This window comes from Podarcis bocagei (genome assembly GCF_964188305.1).
Source record: "Podarcis bocagei genome assembly, chromosome: 4".
Classification (NCBI taxonomy): Eukaryota; Metazoa; Chordata; class Lepidosauria; order Squamata; family Lacertidae; genus Podarcis; species Podarcis bocagei.
Genome location: NC_138128.1, coordinates 42,031,974 through 42,052,461, shown reverse-complemented (window position 1 = coordinate 42,052,461; position 20,488 = coordinate 42,031,974). Strand labels below are relative to the sequence as shown.

The 20,488-nt window shown below is 42.5% G+C and overlaps 1 protein-coding gene across 1 annotated transcript; it reads right to left on the bottom strand.

Moving 5' to 3' along the window:
* Nucleotides 1-399: 399 nt before the first annotated feature.
* SAG (S-antigen visual arrestin) lies at nt 400-20,376 on the bottom strand. The gene is made up of 15 exons (XM_081191418.1): nt 17,844-20,376; nt 15,046-15,170; nt 12,653-12,713; nt 12,499-12,543; nt 11,641-11,834; nt 10,584-10,640; nt 9,605-9,672; nt 8,920-9,055; nt 8,314-8,398; nt 7,520-7,592; nt 7,070-7,207; nt 6,045-6,122; nt 4,833-4,856; nt 2,930-2,994; nt 400-912 (listed from the first exon to the last, which is right to left on the bottom strand). Exons 2-15 carry the CDS (start codon nt 15,151-15,153, stop codon nt 875-877), a joined length of 1,170 nt encoding a protein of 389 aa, XP_081047544.1. The 5' UTR covers nt 15,154-15,170; nt 17,844-20,376; the 3' UTR covers nt 400-874.
* Between the last annotated feature and the right edge of the window lie 112 nt (nt 20,377-20,488).

Sequence of the window (20,488 nt, the reverse complement as noted above, 5' to 3'; positions counted from 1 at the left end):
AAACTGACATGCTGTGTTGTTGTTTTTACAAAGATTATTTTCACTCCATTTATGTGCTATTAAAAAAACAGTGCATGCAAACATATAATCTGTTTTACTGGATTTTATAGATCGGGCTTGTAAGGCACTGAATACAGTCTTGCCCTCATTCACCAGCACATAGATTCTTCCAGATCTTGCATTTTACGCACAGTAAAATACTCCATACCTCTACCTCATAAGAGATGGCTGGGAACTAGGCCCAGAATGGTTGCATTACAAGTTAAATAGCAGCAAACCTATATTTGCCACTATATGTACATAAAGCAAGGTGCTGTGGTCAATTGTTGCTCCCTCACACACACCGACAGATGTAATGCCGATGATCAATACAAACACATGCTTATTGCCTCCACATATTTAATATTTTTATATGAACACATACAAAATGTAATAGATGAAGCACTTTCAAGTTCTTTCTTGAAGGGTGAATGGTTTCAGTTCGTTTCTTTTTTAAAGTTCAAGCAAACAAAGTAGCACCCCCCCCCCAGCCTTCCATTTAATTCAGGGACATGGGTTTGTTATGCTAAGCAGTTTTTTATTTTCTAAACAAATAATACTGGATTCACTCTTAATGCTGCAACTAGATGTTTATAGTGAGGCAACTGATTTAAATAAAAACCACCACCACAATCATCTCAAGTATTCCGTTTCTTTATTCTAAAAAAGGGAGGGAAGACCAGTGACATAAAAAAAGAAAACTCTCCTGCTGTTTAATAGAATTACTTCCCTCTGTGTTTGCCATTAGACACAAATTGTGTGGCTTCCATAGCTGGCTCAGCCTCCTTTTTCTGTCATTCATCATTTAGTGATTCCGCCTTCTCATCCTCATCTTTCAGCTGCTGGCGAGAGAACTCTTCAAACATGAGGTCACTAAGAAAAGATAAAGTCTGCTTTCAAAATTGCATTCTTCTTAGTATTTGGATACCTCTGCATTGTGAAGCTCTGTTTTTCTTTGGAACTTTTAGACCAGCACACAGTCAGTTTACACTTTACATCATTTTCACACAACACAAAAATGCATTTTAGCATCTCTTGCAGTATTCATGTAAATAGGTCCTATTTACAGGTACACATATGTAGGATTCCAGCTATATAATATCTATCAACATCTTGTGAGAAAATAGCTGCAAATACTTCACTCTGCTATATCACACAGCTGTAGCTTCTCAGTGTTTGTATGCCTTAAAATGCACAAAGCTCTGAGCTGAATCCAGCTGAGAAACAGAATCAGTTTCCACTGTCCTCATGCTGCAACTTTAATAAAGTTTGTTTATGAACAAAGTCATTGCTCATGAAGGAATAAGGATTTCAGGGCAGAGTTGGCTAGAAATATAATGAAACAATACTTACTTTTCTTTTCCTGTAGTCATTGGTGCGCATTGAAAAGAAAAGCGGGAGAAAGGCTTAACTAAATACGTTGTCTTGATTTTGATTCCTTAAAGTAGTTGGCAAATATTGTAAAGTCCATTTGAAGGGGAAAATATAAGTTACAGTGCCCTGCAGGTACAACTATGCAACAGGTGTGTGACCTGACAATAAGTCAGTGACCCAGGCTCCTCGGGCCATGCATAAAGCTTGGAAAGGAGAGATAACAATCTGTCCCTCTATGTGCACTGAGGTGAAAGGAGAAGAGAGAAAGAAAGAAAGTCCTAAGAATAAGCAAATTTTTAGCCGGAGGAAGTTTCATTCTCTTCAATGGATTTTCATTGAACCACAAATTTATGGCAATCATGTAGAAGAAGAAGAAGAGTTTGGATTTGATATCCCGCTTTATCACTACTCGAAGGAGTTTCAAAGCGGCTAACATTCTCCTTTCCCTTCCTCCCCCACAACAAACACTCTGTGAGGTGAGTGGGGCTGAGAGACTTCAGAGAAGTGTGACTAGCCCAAGGTCACCCAGCAGCTGCATGTGGATGAGCAGAGACGCGAACCCGGTTCCCCAGATTACGAGTCTATCGCTCTTAACCACTACACCACACTGGTGCAGTGTGTAGTGGTCTCAAAGCTTGTCCAGCTGCATTCACTGCACCAAAATATTCCTTACCATCAACAAAAATTCAAAAACCATATTTGGGCAATACCTTAATCATGCCAGCCAAAATATTACAAAACAAAGGTTCAGTTTAATCCTTGTGCTAGTTGATTTGTAGTAGACCTCAAAATTATTGCTTTATTAAACTTTGAACATTCCATTCTGTTTTTTTGAAGCAGGAGGTGTTATTGTGTGCATTGTACAGATGCAAACTGAAACCTAACTGACTTGTCCAACGTCATACTAAGTTTTGGTACTAACTGTGGAAAGTAATTCTAGAGGAAACATGAAACAAGCTGGGATTGCTCATATGACTGGATTCCGAATTGATCGATTGAAGTTTGAATTCCACCAGCTCTGCGATGCAATTAGAGCAGAGCTAGACAATTGTTGGTTCTCCAAGTGCTGCTGAACTATGCCTCTCATATATTTGATCATTAGCTGTGGCTGATGGGAGTTGGAGTCCAACAACATCTGGAGCGTCAAAGGTTCCCTGCACCTGATTTTTTCTTAATAAGAAAGTTATTGCAAGCATAAATGTGAGAGCACACATACACAAAAGATTTCAGGGTAGAGCTAACCCCACTGAACTCAATGGGACTTTTGCAGAGACATGCATAGGATTGTGCTTCAAGAGCACAAGAACTTCTGCTGGGAAATATGAAAGGAGAACCACCTAACAGCATCCCTCCTTCTACTCCATCTGAAAACACCCCTCCCTGTGATTAAAATCTCCCTTAGAGCTGATTACCATTTCAATGGAAGAATAATCTTCTAGCTTTTCAAAAAGACTTAAGGGTATCATCAGAATATTATAAACAATGCCCCAAGCAAGGGCAATGATATCCTACTGACCTGTTGTGTTTTCCTCCTCTCGCTTGGGGTGCATGAGACGGAAGGGCAGTTCCATGGCCACCTCACTTTGTGGAGAGAGGAAAGAAAGTAGGATGATACCTACATAGCACCAAACAACCTTAGCAGTTCCCCACACTATTTGGTTTATCCAGTCATTAAAGGTAAAAGTAAAGAGACCCTGACCATTAGGTACAGTCACGGACGACTCTGGGGTTGCGGCGCTCATCTCACTTTATTGGCCGAGGGAGCCAGCATACAGCTTCTGGGTAATGTGGCCAGCATGACTAAGCCGCTTCTGGCGAACCAGAGCAGTGCACGGAAACACCATTTACCTTCCTGTCAGAGTGGTACCTATTTATCTACTTGCACTTTGACGTGCTTTCGAACTGCTAGGTTGGCAGGAGCAGGGACCGAGCAATGGGAGCTCACCCCATGACAGGGATTCAAACCGCTCACTTTCTGATCAGCAAGCCCTAGGTTCTGTGGTTTAGACCACAGCGCCACCCGCGCCCCTTTATCCAGGGATTACCCAGATCTAAATCTATGGGGGCCATTTAACTCAGAGTAGTCCTGCTGAAATTAATGAACATGACTAAGTTAGGTCCATTAATTCCAGTGGGCCTGCTCTGAATAAAGCTTAGTTCAGGCATAGGCAAACTCGGCACGCCAGATGCAGATTTTGGAACTACAACTCCCATCATCCCTAGCTAACAGGACCAGTGGTCAGGGATGATGGGAGTTGTAGTCCCAAAACATATGGAGGGCCAAGTTTGCCTATGCCTGGCTTTGTTGAATGCTACCCTATACCTATAATCCTCCACAAGTATTTGGAAAATCAGCAAAGTGTTTCTTGTAAAGGCATAAGAGTCCAGGGTGCAGATGGGAAAGGCCCTGGGTCTATTTCTACCCCACCTTTCAATCAAATTGTTCCCAAGGTGATTGTTGCTAACACTTTTTTATTATGATTGCTTTCCTCCTGCTGCATTCTTTTGCTATTAATTGTTGATGTTGTTTATATTTTTATTTGAAAGCAGTGTGAATTTTACTATAGAAAGGTAAGATATAAATGCATTAAGTGAGTAAATAATGATACTGTAGTACAATAATTAATGACCAGTGCCTGGTTTCTGTTACTACACAAGTGCTGACAATGGGTTAACAAACGAGAATACTTGTTATCCAGCTAAATTTGACGAAAACCACTACTAGCATGAAGGACTGAAAATAACTCTGCTCTTGCTGGTTTATTGGCAATTTCTTATACAGTAGGCAATTTGAAATGTTCCACCTTGACTGTCACTTTCACTTTTCCACACTGTCTGTAACCACTGAAGGGGCTGGCACTGCAGTTTTCGTTTATTACCCAAGAAACTCCCACCAGAAAATCGTGTCCTGTTGGGGAGGGCATGAAAGGCGAACACACTAAAGAAACTCGCCTAACAACAATGGAAGTCAATGATCTGGATGCTCAATAAAAGGAAGTGAACAAAGGATGGGAATTCAGAGAAAAGGTATATTGTAGAAGTATTAGTGTTCACTCCTATGTGAGTAAACATACCTCATACACAGAATATTGGGGCTAGTCCGTGGTGGAAGCTCATAGTTATTAAGCTAAGACTGTGAACACACTGTACCTTTAAAGCACATTCGAAGTGCATTCTTTCCCTCAAAGAATTCTGGGCACTGTTGTCTAACTCTCACAGAGTTACAATTCCTAGCAACCCTTAAACAAACTATAGTGCCCAGAATTCTCGGAGGTGGCGGCAGCTAAGAATGTGCTTTAAAAGGTATAATGTATAATAAGAGTAAAAAGAGAAGATCCATTTTCAGATAAGCCTAGCAATATAATCAAATGTTGCAAGAGCAATGGGGGGGGGGGACAGAGAAAATCTTACAGATTTACCTGGAAATGAAATCTCCCAGCAGGCTAAGATATAATCAAATAAAATAAAAACAATCAAAGCTTACAAAATTCCACAGCAAAGTCAGACATATTTCATATCCTCTTCATACAGAATGTAGCTCAGAATTATCCATGCTTGCAATGCATTATCCCATTCCACATCATTCAAGTATTCCTTCTTCATTTGGCTTAGCAGCATCTACTTACTTTTAATGAAGAACATTCATACAAATATTCACCATTTTACAAGATAGCTAATTTATTAAGCATGGAACCAATGTGTTAGAATTGGCTATACAGCGGTACCTTGGTTTGCAGCCGCTTTGGATTACAACCGTTTTGGATTACAACTACGTCAAAGTGTGTGCCCATTTTTTTGGATTACAACCAATTTTGGGGGGAGGCCCCATTGGCGAAAGAGCTCCTTAGGTTACAACCTGTTTTGGTTTACAACCAGACCTCTGGAACGAATTATGGTTGTAAACGAAGGTACCACTGTATAATCTAAAGTAATGAGGATGCCGCATCCTCATTTTGTTGCCATGACTCATCTTACTCTAACAAAACAAAAGCACCTATTACAAAAACTTTTAATATATAAAAAAATAAAAAAATGTCCAGTAGCACCTTAAAGGTAAATGTAAAGGGACCCCTGACCATTAGGTCCAGTCGTGACCGACTCTGGGGTTGCGGCGCTCATCTCGCTTTATTGGCCGAGGGAGCAGGCGTACAGCTTCCGGGTCATGAGGCCAGCATGACTAAGCCACTTCTGGCGAACCAGAGCAGCGCACGGAAACGCCGTTTACCTTCCCGCTGGAGCAGTACCTATTTATCTACTTGCACTTTGATGTGCTTTCAAACTGCTAGGTTGGGAGGAGCAGGGACTGAGCAACGGGAGCTCACCCCGTTGCAGGGATTCAAACCGCTGATCTTCTGATCGGCAAGCCCTAGGCTCTGTGGTTTAACCCACAGCACCACCCGCGTCCCTTAGTAGCACCTTAGAGACCAACTAAGTTTGTTCTTGGTATAAGCTTTCGTGTGCATGCACACTTCTTCAGATACCTGCACACGAAAACTTATACCAAGAACAAACTTAGGTGGTTTCTAAGGTGCTACTGGACAATTTATTTTATATATATATATATTTCGACTGCGTCAGACCTACCTGAATCTAAAAACTTTTAACTACAGGATACTGAAAACCTCTCTTACCCTGAGACAGTGAGCTTCACCTTTATCTTGTAAGCAACCAGGATCCCCAGAACTGTCTTGTCTAGCCCATCTTTAATACTATTGGGGATAAAAAGAGTAGGATTATGACATGCAATTGAAGCAACTTACTGTCCAACAGGAAGGAGGATCCTCCCAGGGCTGTTACACTAATTGAGAAGGTTCCAAGGCAAGAGGAATCCTAGGGTGAATTCAACTAAGCATACAGGAAGCTTCTGCACTTACATTTCTTGCTTAACACAACAATAGAAGATATCCTATTTCCATATTCCACAGGTTGTATATATGCAACATTTTATTCCAGAATCAGTGGGGATTGAGTAATTTTTTTTTGTATGTAGTCCACAAACAATTTAGATCTAATTTTTTGACCATGAAAAGTACTTCTGAGGAAACTGGCTTCATTTTGAAAATAAACATTTATTTTGCATTACCCTGCTGTGTGTCCATTTGAAAATGGATGTAGTCGGTACCAATGACGGTACCCAATGATGTTGTGGTCATATGAAGAAGAGGTTGGATTTGATATCCTGCTTTATCACTACCCGAAGGAGTCTCAAAGCGGCTAACATTCTCCTTTCCCTTCCTCCCCCACAACAAACACTCTGTGAGGTGAATGGGGCTGAGAGACTTCAAAGAAGTGTGACTGGCCCAAGGTCACCCAGCAGCTGCATGTGGAGGAGCGGAGACGCAAACCCGGTTCCCCAGATTACGAGTCTACCGCTCTTAACCACTACACCACACTGGCTCTCCAAGTGATATGCCAAGATCATAATCATCAAGTCCTTCTTCCTCCATTTGTGGCACGTGCAGGGAGAAAAAGGTGTGGGTAACTTAAGGAAGGGGAAGATTTTCAAATGCATATCAAGGTAGCATACTCAGGATCTAGATTTAATCTAGATGGAAAGCAGCATCTTGAGGATGAGCATGAATGAATCCAGACTGAGGGGGGAAACCTACAGTTTTCTGCTGCAAATGGGTTATATGTCTATACATATTCAACTCACATTGTACTAGAAGCCAAGTTGGTGTCTTCATCTTTTAGCTTCCCATCCAGGGCTAGGCCTAGTTTTACTCGATTGTTTGACAGCAAAGGCAGAACTGTTATAGTCTTTGAGATGATGCAGTTGGGCTGTATCTTTTCCCTGGAATACACATTGCAGGGGATTAAATAGAATACAAGTTTAATTCTGGAACAGAAAAATAGCTGGCCAAAATTCAGCCTTCCAACTTCAGTAGGATCCAGATGAGTGGGCACAAAACATGAGACCACAGATGAAGAAGGGAGGGAGGGGGATATACCTCTTAGCAGAAAGATGCAAAGTTAGACCTCTGCCAGAGAGAAATCAGGAAGCAACACAATGTATAGGAGTGAATTTCTATGTTCTAGTGAGGTAGGCAGCTAAAGGGAATGTAACAGAGGGGGAAACTGGCAGAGCAGCTTAGGATGTACTCACTCTGCCTCTTCCAGAGCTACTGTCTTGGTGTAGAAATCACTGGAGTACAGGACCACATTGGCAACTTGTTCCACTGAGGAGGGAACGAGATGGGAAATTAACAACCGGAAAACCAAGAGGGTCTAGCCTATTTCCCATAATTCTTCTGGGCATTCTGAAGGAAGTTGTCACTTCTCTTTATGCCTCTGTTTCCCCTCAACTCACTTGTTTGTGGCATCTTTTACAAAATTATGGACTGGTAGTAATTTTGCTTTGGCAGAGTGCAGGGAAACATGCTTCCAAGGCAATAACAATAGCAGTTCTTGCAAAACTAAGTGGAGATCCTTTCAGACTGAAAGTGTTGGGTTATCCCAACCCCACCATCACTGCCCATTATTATATTATGGACCCCTCTAGACCGCTGATTTGTTGCAGATGTATTCTGCCACATATTCTTGACACAATACCATAATAGTACATTAGTGGTGGATTGATTCTGCTTTATTTTGTTTATTGATGCTTCCCTAGGGCTGTCCAGTGGGGCTGTAGTGCAACAAAAGCAAGACAAAAATAAACCAGAACATTTGTGGCATAAAAAGTTACAGGATATCAGGAGGAAGTTATGGGATATACACTGATTGGAAATGGAGCAGTGTGACAACCCCCAAATGTTGCAGGTGCAAACCATATTAAAAGTGGAATTATGTGTGACTCCCTCAATAGCATCGTGGGCATTGTGGATGCTCTATCCTTCTACCCTGTTATTACATGATAGCAAACATCTCATGGCATTGTGGGGAAAATTAGCATTTTACCTGACACACTGATCTTCTTAACCACCTTATCAGAATTGTTGATCACAGTCACCGTAACAGGAATTGCCTCACCGTGGTAAAAGACCTGGAACAATTGGACTGACTTAGCAGGTGGGTTCATCTGGTCTACATAAGACATCTTTCACCTTCGATGCATTTGCATGGTCAGTCTCTGTAGGAAAGCCTTGGGCCTTGTTTATATCTCCTGAGAGTCAGCAGAAGGCTTTAATACACTAGACATTCAAGGGCTGATCCATACCAAACATTTAAAGAATATCCCATGAATGTTTAAAGCACGTGGTTTCCCCCCTCAAAGAGTCCAGGGAAATGTAGTTTCTCCCCACAGAACTACAATGATCAACACCCTTAAACTGCTGTTCCCAGGAGTCTTTAGGGGAAGCCATGTGCTTTAAATGTGCACTGGATGTCCTTTAAATGTATGCTGTGGATCTGTCCCCAGTTTCTCCCAAGAAGAACTGTTGTTGCAAATAGTCTCAAAGCCCTTGAGCGGTGGTTTCTTAAATAGGAGATCAAATAACTCAGAGATGTAAAATGCACACTTTTTAAAAGCCAGAACATTAATTTCCAAATGCAAAACCAGCTCACCTCTTTGCTGAGGCATGCCTTCAGGTGCAATGGTTTCTTTGACAGGAAAAAATGCCAGCTGGTCTCTGCATGAGGCTGGGGTCCTGGCACTTCTGGAGCATACTGGACTTTGCGGATCAGCAGGCGTGCGGAGTTCCTAAGGGGGGGAAACAGGTTTGTTTCTGTGCTGAACTGCTGGTGGTGGCGAGCAGTTGTGGGAGCAGTAGTGCCAAGCTGTGAAATAGGGATGAAAGAGGTAGCCCCAAGGGCAGTGACAGAAGGTCTTTGCTGCCATTACAAGTCATCCTTGGTAAAGCAGCATTAGGGTGCAGGGAGTGGTACACAGTGGCGGAGCTTCATGCTCTGGCACCAGGGGGCGGAGAGCAGGTGGGGGCAGGGCTGGCACGTGTCCCGGGGCATGATGCACCACCCACAGGGGCGTGGCATGCCATCTGAGGGGGCGTGGCACCCAGCACTGGCAGGGGGAGGCAGCCACGTTGGCACCCCACTGGGATCGCGGTGCTGGGGTTGGTGAACTCCCCCTGCGCTCCTCTTCCTCCGCCAGTGGTGGTACACAAAGTAAGTAACAGTTCCTCTTCTCCCCCTACCCAGAGGTTCAGAGCAGGCTGTTAATTAAATATAGCTCCTTATTCAACTGCTCCATTTCCCCCATTTTCCATCCAACATCTTTCCAACAATATGTTACCTCTTGAGAACCTTCTCTTCCACATTTTCTGTCGAAAACGCTTTGACCTCAAAATCCACCCCGCAGCACTGCAAAGAAAGACGGGGTGACTGGTTATGGCTGTTGGGCTTGAGTATATTAAGCATCAGCACGTAAAAGAACCCATCCAATAGCCAATTTAAGAGTCAAACTATGTGTTACATTAGCTATGTAGCTGTGCTTTTAAGTGCAGTTAAACAAACAAACAACCAAATTGCCATTGTGGGAATTCCTGTAATGTCCGGACATATGGCAGCCCTAGTGGTGGTGGTGGTAGGGGTAGGGTGCTTTAACTCTCTGCACCCCAGTATGGCCCCAGTCCATGTCAGGGGCCCCACACTTTCGATTTGCACAGGAAGAAAAGCTTCCTATGCATCTGCCATGGGTCATACGCACAGACCTTTTCAATACAGGTGCACATTCACTGAGAAATCCCAACACCATTTCTGCCTAAAGCAGGAGACATGCCATTGGGCCTTAACTGGAAGGAGATAGGATGTATTTAAAAATGGGCGTGCTCACTTGGTTTTTATAAACTTGTACTCCACCTGAGCACATCACAGAGTACCTACACATGAGCTTGTTTTGCTGGGCCTGGGAAGGTGAGATGCAGACCAAACACAGGGAAAAGGCCCTTGCTTAGCTACACTTTCCTAGGGAGACCTACAATATTATCTATTACCATACACGAACTTTCACACTACATGTTCCTTTCCAGTATTGTCTGATATTTTTTGTTAAGAGAGTGCTGCAAACATTATTGTCTTCCTTGCTATTTGTGTCTAATTGTGTGGGACCAGCTGTGTCCAACATCCACTTGGAAAACAGTTCCCCTGTAACAAACTTCCACTAGGGAGCATCATGTCACCTCATCAGCAGTGAGAAAACATGGGAGCAGATGCTAATTCTTGGATTTTACTTTCTTAGTAAATATATACAATCCTGTTCCCACATTTCTCACCTTCTCGACATCCTTGGGATGCTGCAAGCATACTGAGCAAGGTAGATAGTCTGGAAACTGTAAGGGTGAGAAGACAAAAGACACTGGACACAGGTCATTCAACTGCATGCTACAGTTAGTTTAGCTGCTACAGAAGTTTAGTTCTTGAGGGAAAGCCACATTCTCCACTGTCAGAAGCAGCAGGCAGTCTGCCTCTGAATGCCATTTGCTGGGAATCAAAAGTTGGGAAAGTGATTTTGCGCTCAGGTCTTGCTTTCAGGCTTCCAGTGGGCACCTAGTAGGTCATTACTAGAACAGGATGCTGGACTCGATGGGCCTTTGGCCTGATCCTGCAGGGATCTTCTTACATTCTTAAGGTGCTACAAAGCACACTGCCTTAGGTAATACGAAAGACCCAGCCGAAGGTCAAATCTTACTCAAACCACCTCCTGTATTCTGCCCACCTCGTGTATTCTGCTGCTAGATATGAAGTGAAGAGTTGATATGGGGGGCGGGCGGGCGGGGATGAATGTAAGAAGACACTTAAAGTGAAAATATGCTGTAAAGCCACTTTCTAACCACTTTCCTTTCCCCCCCACTCAATTTATTTATTATTAATGTTGCAATACATATATGAAATCTTTACATATTGATACATATACATTATATTCGTAAATTCATATTTTCACATTTCATTATGTACCAACATTTATCCATTTCTTATTTCTTCCCTCCACCCGTACGTGACTTCCTTGTTATTATTTTGTAACTTTATTATTGAGGTTGTAATTTTGTATTTTAATAATTAAACATTCAATCTTATATATCTGCTTAGCTTAATTTAACTTAACTTTGTGAAATCAGTCTATACATATCAATAAATTATTGTTGGAGCATCTTTTGGTCATGTATGTCTTCTACACATTTCCATTCCTGTTTGAGATTTTGATTAGATTGCATTCTAATTGTTGCTGTCAATTTTGCTAAATCAATCATTTCAAAAAATTTATTATTGCTAACCACTTTCCTATCAAATTGTCAAGTCACAGAACTGAGAGCAGCCCCGCAGAATACTTACTGTTAACACAAAAGGATGTGCGTTTTTACCCAGTTTATTCAGTAGGCATTCCTGCAAGCTGGAGAGTGGTCTCTGTTTTTCTAGCGATGGGTATACCTGTACCATGCAAAAATAGAGGTCCTTCCGGAAAGTCAGGCCCATTATATCAATATCTTCTTGCCCATACCGAAAAGCACAAGTCAGTGCCACATACACTAGGAAGAAGACACAACGAATGTTACAAACACTGTGCTAAACCAACTAGGGTTATCATCTGGAAAGTATGTGCTTAAAGGTCTGAGAGTGGGCACCTGCAAGCTGAGGGCCTGGGACAAAGCTCAAGGTTAAACAAGCTTGCTGTCTAGCAAAAGACAGTCAGAAGAAGCTGGGTTCATTTGGTGGCTGTGGTTTTCCACTGCTCTCTTGGGGAGTGCAAGGTGCTGGGTTCAGTAAGCGTTTTAGGCCAGTGGGCACATTTGCAAACCAGCTAAGGTATCGTGGGCACAACACACACATGCTGCAGCCAGGAACAATTTGCAATCTGTTATACTGGCTGCAATACAATGCTTCTTTCAAGCCTGATTTTAATAAAGATTCTGTCATCCTGCATCTAGGAGCAAACAGAAGATTGTATAAAATGGACATGTGAATGCATTTGGCACCAATTACTGTGGTTATACTAACATTTGGGACTAGAGGAATTACGTATATATCTGGTCCAATGACATAACTCTTAAACACCTCTGAAAACATGCTTGGTAACCAACAGGGGCCTTCTTTTTCCTGAGTGGAGTTTATTTGTGTAAATATAAAGACATTTTAACTTTAAAGCTGGATATTAATACTTAAATCTCTAAAACACCAATTAAGTCATCTGACCTTTTTTATCCTTTACAATATCAGGATCAACCAACACCACACCATCTGTATGGAGAAAACACAGAAAGGAGCCGTTCTGGGACACTGAATACTCAAGCTTTGTAAAAAGAAGTGTAAAAAAGATTTTAAAAATTTGAAATCACGCTGGGCTTACCCACAGGTTCCACCTCATCTACATGGTCAATGAAATCTCGCTTGCCTATGTAGATCGTAACCTGGAAGACAGGGAAACTCATGATTGGACAAGGCCGCTTCATAGCTCAACTTAAGGATGTCATTCAGTTGTAAACCAATGCCAACCAAAAAGTGCACCTTCAGAGCAGACAAGACTACTCAAACCTCTTGATGCATCAGGACTCAGAAATGTAATAAAAGTAGAGTGTCCGGATGCATTGTACAAAACAAAATACCATATTTTTCCGTCTATAGGACGCACCCATGTATAAGACCCCCACCCATTTTTAGGAAAATGTGGGGAGATGGCCCAAAGTTGTTGAGCCTCTCCCCCCCACGCAGCTGCGGACAGGAAACACTCCCTGGATCGTTTCCTGTGCGCAGCAGCATCGGGGGAAGTTGCGCTCCTGGGAGCGCAACCTCCCCAGATGCCACCATGTGTGGGAAGCAACCCAGGGAACGCCCATCGCGCGCAGTGGCATCAGGGAAATTTGTGCTCCCCCGAGAGCGCAACCTCTCCCAATGCCGCTGCTGCATGCAGGAAATGACCCAGGGAAAGCCCGCCGCGTGCAGCATCTGGGGAAGTTATGCTCCCCACAACGAGCTGGCTGCCGGTGCGGCGCTTCTCCTCCCCCCCATGCCACTATCTGTGTATTGGACGACCCCAGTTTTTTGATGTGATTTTTGAGTCAAAGAATCTCATCCAATACACGGAAAAATACGGTATTTAAAATTAAGAATCAGTGTCCAGGAAAACATGGTTAAAAATACAGATTTGTAAGATGGTCATTACTATCTCCACAAATTACTTGAGGGAGAACATTTCAGAGGATGGGTGCTTCCACCAAGGAGGCCTACTTCCATGCTCTCACCTAGTGACAATCTGCTGGTTGTGGAATGACCAGTAGGTTCTCCTTGGAATAAATTAAAGAACGGCTTGGTCTGTACTGGCTTGGTATCAAAGATTGTCTTGGTCTGACATGGAGGATGAGGAAGCCTCAATTGGTGCCAATGGGCTCTCCCTGCTGCTGCCACCAAACCTCCCCTTGCTGCACACTGAAATCTGAATGAAAATCCCCCATGCCTACTATTTAATTTTTTTACAACTCTGGTGTGCTTCCAAGCTTAGCATCTGTAGGGGAAACATACATGGAAGACATTTTGTAGCTTGAGGACAGGTATCAGTTTGTATGATTCTTCCTCCCTGCTTATTGGTACCTTGGGGCTTGGTTTGCTTTGTGGTTTGGACTCCAGAGATAAGTAGCAGCAGAATGGGGGAGAGCCTCTTGTGGTCTAGCTGCTGGCTGAGGGCTTGCAGGTAGCAGTGCGCTGGAAGGCTGATTATGCTGACCAGGTATATTGGCCTAACTTACCAGGTGGGAGGAATTGAGCTATTAACCCAGGCCACATGAGGCCACTAAGGGCCTGGAGTATATACACCTCTCAGATGGGTCTGACCCTTCAGCTTCAATCTAGGCTCTGATCAAGAGTGTGTTGTGTACTGGCCAACTGGCGTCTCTCTGTTCTCAAACTCTGGAGCTCCTGATAACAGAAGTATACCATCTGGTTCTTGCTGTGTTGTTTCGCTTAAAGACTGCTTTGTTTGTGCTGTCTCTTTAATAGGAGCACCGAGGTTCCCTCCATTTGTGCTGCTGTTTGCCAGGGGTTAGTTTTAGATTTTGATTTATGTGGAAATTGTTTCCCATTTGGTTGTGTATTTTTTTTGATGTGGTTTATTTATTGTTTATGACTTATGTAATTATGTAAATCTTGTTATGCTGTAAGCCACCTTGAGCATTGGTTTTTTTACTGTGGAAAGGCGGCATACAAATAAAAAATGATGATGATGATGGCCAAAGTCACTTTGGCTCCTGAGGTAAAACATACCCTGTAATGGGGTGACGTGATGAAGCTCTGTAAAGCCTTACCACCGGGGGGGGGGTATGTCAAACTCTACAAGTGTGTCTGCAACACCTCCATCTTGTTGTATTGGGGGGAGAGAGGTGTTGTGGAGAGCTTTGCCACTGGCCTGCCTCCACCCCTAGCGATGGAGAGAGACCAATGGCAATGCTGTGCAGCAGAATGTTCTGCTGCCACTGACGCCTCCCTTACCTGGATTGCTTCTCTGGTGGCAACAAAATTGGTGGGGCACCATGTCTTGTGTTTCTGCCACCTGAGGTGGCTGCTTCACCCTGCCTAATGGGTGAACCAGCTCTGGTTATTGTCATTGAATCCCAAAAGTGCCCTTGCATTTGACAAGGCAGCATCACATGCACTTTTGTCTCTTAGAAAGAAGCACTTCTGTATTAGAAGCTTACCACTGAAACAACACACTGCTTCCAGTCCAAAACAATCGTCGTGCTAAGTACTCACAGCTTTGTCATGAGAGGTCTTCTTGTAGACATGAGTCTTAAAAGGCATAACATTCTTCAAAGAAATTTCAGAAACAGAGACCATCTTTGGAGTGTCGGGGCAGCTCATCAATACGGTTACGTGACCTGGTAAGAAGGAATGTTTCTTGCATTAAGGGATCATTAGATCAGTGACACACAGCTACAAGGCAAGCTGAGGGTGGTTTGAAAGCATACTGAGGGCATACAGAAAATCTTAGTAACCTTTTGTGAAGCATTCAATGGTGGCCCGTGAGTCAAAATAGCATGTAGAGCAGGAGTGGCTGACCTTTCTTGGCCTGAGGGTCACACTCACTTGTGGCATATCATGCCACCCCACCTCATTCTTGTACACATACTTGCATGCACACAATTCCCTCTTTGCTTCTCGGATGAGCAAGCAGGTCATTGGAAGGAGGCAATTTGTAAACCCATCATGATGCTGGGCTCTACCAACCTCAACCTTCTATCTATTATATGTGTGTGTGTGTGTGTGTGTGTGTGTGTGTGTGTGTGTGTGTAAAGGGACCCCTGACCATTAGGTCCAGTTTTGGATGACTCTGGGGTTGCAGTGCTCATATATATAAATTTTATTTTTGATGCCACAACCAAAATTGGTGGAGTCTGGAGTGGGAAGACAGAAAAAATTGCTTGGGAAGTTGGATCATACTCCTTCGCTGGGATTAGCCAGCCCTGTATTAAAGGTTCAAGCTTGAGATTTGAGTGGTGCTGTTGAAATGTTAACCTAGGCTGCTTTCAGACTATCACTATTTTGCAGGATGGATTCAATAAAGCCGGCAAATGTAGGTTTGTGCCATTAAACCCATTTCATTTTTTAAATTATTTTTTTCCAGTCAGGCAACTGAGAGGTGGCCAACCAAATGTCCTTTCTGTGGTGTGTTCCTGATGAATTGTGCTCATGAGGGTATTTGGGTGGTTATACACAATCCTACTTTCAATACTGGCTGCGCTTGCAAATGTTTTGCAGAAAAACTGGAGAAACATTGAAAAGCAACTTTCAAAGGAGAATGATGTGTGGACAGTCCTGTACAAATCCATTACTAATGCACTATTATTGCATGAATGACATGTTGCAGAATACGCCCACAGCTCCCCCCACCCCAAAGTCTGGAGGGGCTGGTAGAAATGCACTTGAATGTGTGGAATGGCAATTGAATAATGGAGAGTTGTAGAACTTCTGCGGCAAGAAATCTTATTAACTGCTCAATAAGCAGGTAATGTGGAAGCAACCTTAAAAATTCAGTTATCCTGCAGCACTTATGCTCTGCTCCAATACCATATGAGCACTGTCTGTTTATAGTCTACACTACAGTGATAGCCCAGTTTGCAGAAGGGCTGGAGCTTGCTTTGTCACAGTGAGAAATTTTATTGTCAGAATAATGCCATTGAACACGGAAGGTTTGTATATATATAAATTAGCACACACAGATTTTGGAAGGACAACATACTCAAAACAGCTTTTGAGGAATTTGTGACTGCCTGCTGGGATCTCATAGGAACCATCCAACAGGAGTGCTATGACCCTTGTGCCGCCGCTCGGCACCAAGGGAGCTAACTGCAGTGGTCAGGATGGAATACTGGAGCCAGGAGCTGCTGTTTTCGCTATTGGCTAGCAATGATTTGTCTAACAGCTATTCCTCCTTAATGGGAGCTATTTCTTGAGCGATGTCATCAGGCTGGCTCAACAATTATGCTCCAATTAAGGTCCAATTATGATGGAGCAAAACTCATTAAGCAATTCTGAACACATTATCTTTCTGTTACAATTCTATTAATTACAATTCTGATATGATTACATAATCTTATTAGCATACAACTGGTTAACCAAACAGTGTTACTGTCATAGCAATAAGAAATTGTGTTCGCTTTTAAAATGCATTTACATGCTTATCTCATACCTGCCCCGTATATATTCTTTATTGGATTTAAAAGCAGTTTAGATAATATTATAAAAGACACCGGTACTCTTTTTGAAAAAGTGAAGTACAACGATTTATAGAATACGTTAATTCCCACCCCTTATGTCAATGCCGTACATTCAGTAAGGGGGCGGGGAGAACCATTAGTACCTGTATACATGTTGTCATTTTCCCTCTCTCTCCGTCCCAAGATGGAAGCAATCTTGTTGGTTATCAAGGGCATGATCCTCAAGAAATGAAATGAGCTTCTCACCTCCTTTCCATCTGTCCAGGTGAGCCAGACAGGGGTGTCTCTGTGGGGACTCCTTTGCCCCTGACTGATTCTATATTCACATTATCTTATAAATCAACTTCATCACAAGATTTCTTACAGAAGCATCCCATGCATGCTTCTTCTGAAGTAAAGGTGCTTCCAGATTACCTATTTAGAGCATTCATCCACATTTGTTTGCAGGGAGGTTAGAAGACATTGTGTCAAAGCAAGTGTTATCCCACACTTCCCATGCTTTTTCCCATCACTTCCCTTTTAGCAAAAAAGTCCAACCTTCTGGGGAAACAGGATTGTTCCACAAGGCCTTCCAAGCAACTATAACAGCACAAACCTTAATTTGTCGGTATGTGGTTGAATGCAAATGGAAAATGGCAACAGCCTGGAAACAGCCCAAGTCTCAATGGGTTCACTGGAGAGCAGCATTGCTCACACCAAAGAAATCAAGAGTAGGACATTTACAGGACAATTGTAAACATTGCTTACTTAGAAATAGCCCACTAAATTCAATGGAGGCATTCTTAGGAATGGTGCCTTAGGTAGCAAATTTGCAACAACAACAAAATATCATACCTGGTGGAATTCCAAATACCCCAGTGGTTGAGGGAAAGAGAAACTTCAAGGAGCAGTAAAATGAAGACCCAATCTAACCCAATATACAAAACAACATAATCCAGGCTGATAAGAGCTTGCTTGGTCTTCTGTTCTCTAAGAAGGTGAAGCATTAGGCCCTTTAGAGGCCAGGGTGGCAATTTGTAGCGGATCTGGAAAAGGGATTTTAGTGCTTAGGGGGCCAAGTTTCCAATAGCGAATCCAGAGCCAGAATGTTATACCTGGATTATCAGATTGGAAACTGGTTAGATCAGCGGTGCTGGGCATTACCTAAGGGACCTCAATTCTACAATGTCAAGCTTCCCGATTTCACAATGCACATAGACAACACACAGAAGATTTAGCAAGCAGGTTATTGAAAGCAGCTTTATTTTAAACCTCTTTATCTCTTCCTTACTAGGGCTGAAAATCATCCCAGCCTGCTAATGAGCTAAAGATAAGCACTTGTTTGTGCATTACCAATTCTGTAATAGTTATAGCATGCCTTTATAAAATGCAAGCACCTTATAGAACTGTATGTGCCTCACTACCATCTCCCCAAACCAAAAACTCCTATTTTGTTTGCGTTTCTCGTTTTTCCAATCTTAAATTGATTTATCCACATTTCTGCAGCAGTTTGCTATGGAAAAAAATATATCTTCATGAAAATTATTTGCATTTTTTTGTGAATTTCTCCTAATAAACATATTTTTATGTTTATGTACATTTATGTACAAATTTATGCAAGCAATTCCCCCAATACAAGATACCTTTGTATGTTATTTTCACACATATTTTCACTTTTATGCACACTTGCCTATAATGCATGTATTTTTGTGGACACTGTTTGATTGGAGAACTGCATCATAACATCTGGATAAGTGTGAATTTTGAAGGATGACCATGATTTGGTTATTGTTTCAGAAAATATGAATTTGATAAATTTGGCTATAAATGCAAACTGAATCAAGTTTCTCCCCACATACTAGGCCGCTGCCTAGTAGCTATTATTGTAAACCTAGCACAATGTTCACTAGTGCAGTCAGGTGTAATCTAACCTCCAATCTCTAAAGCTGCCATTTATGCACACTTTCCTGGAATACTGTATTCCAGATACTGTACTGAAAATGTGTCAGGATTGTAGCATATGGAAAATGGTTGAACCAATATATGGCGTTATGAAACATGGCTTAGTATGAGCAAGCAAACATGTCAGTTCCTAGATGAAATATTATAGCTGCTGTGCACCTCCTCTGGTCCTACTTGTGGCCACATTACCCAGGTCTGTTCCCATGTTTTGGGTTAGTGGCTCATGGTTAGGAGGATTTAAACAGGAAGCAAAGAACACAAGTCTTTGTGACACGACTTGTGAAAGGCTATAGCTCAGTGGTAAGAGAATTTGCCTTCCGCGCAGAAGGTTCCAAATCAAAAGTCTGTCTTAAATTGCAACACTAAGCTTGCAGCAGAAGCAGGATGGAGAAGCAAAACAGCCACAATATTCACTTCAGAAACCCACACATTTTCTTGCTTGCAATAAGAAACTATGACATGTAAGCTAGGCCAATGGCTTTGAGTGCTTTGCCATACACTTACTGAATTTTCCAACAAAGTGATACTTTTTAATTATAGGGTGCAATGCCTTTTGGATACTATGAAATGAAAAAATTGTGCTAAGTATGTATGCATGCAATAACCTTTTTCAGACGCAGACATAAAAATGGAGGAATGTGAAGCCCTCAGGGAGAGGGAAGTAAGGCCTGAAGGAGGCCGAGTCATCTAGTGTCAGATGTGAATGGCCAATTTCATCTCACTCCAATGCTGTCTCCCATTAATTACAGCATTTTTCATTTCCACGTATGAGAGGATAGCAGCCACCTACCTAGTATGAGAGAAAGTAAAGCAGTGTGTTTGTGGGGACATCAGGGCAAGAACTATTATGTACCTCATGGCTCTGTGTTCTCCCTGTTCTAATATGACTAGAACAGTAAGAACATTTCTCCTTTACAACTCAATGGGTGCTATGGAGAGCAAAGTCAGGCTCCATGTGCTAAGCCTACAATACATTCCATTTCTTGTGTCTTGATAGGCTGTTACAGCAGAACGTGACAGAACCCAGGAACTGTTTTTAGTATATATTGGAAATGAATGTGGCACATTTCTCTGTGAATGATAGAGCATTTTGAATCACCTGCAGCCTCCTTGATATAGCTATCAGTTTGCCCACGCAACAGTGGATTTGGAAGCAAAGAACTGCTGCACATGTGTGGAACTGTCATTAGCTATAGGCCAGGAAGGGGGGGAGGGAGCAACGGAGAGCACATTCTGAAATACATCTTCTGCACGTGCATATTGGAGGCTGCTGTGCACGTTAAGCTGAACTACAAAAATAGATCTGGGTGTGCTCAGCATAGACAGCATTTCTTCCTCACCCCACGGCATCTCATGTGGTCCCCGTTAACTGCCCCCTCTGGATGAAGGTGTTCATCCACCTCACAACCTGGTTAGAAATGCAATCTACTAAAACTCCTTTAATAACGGCCCAAATTTTCACTAAAAGAGGTTGCAGTGACATGTTTAATTTCTAATGCAGTGGTACCTTGGGTTATATACGCTTCTGGTTACATACA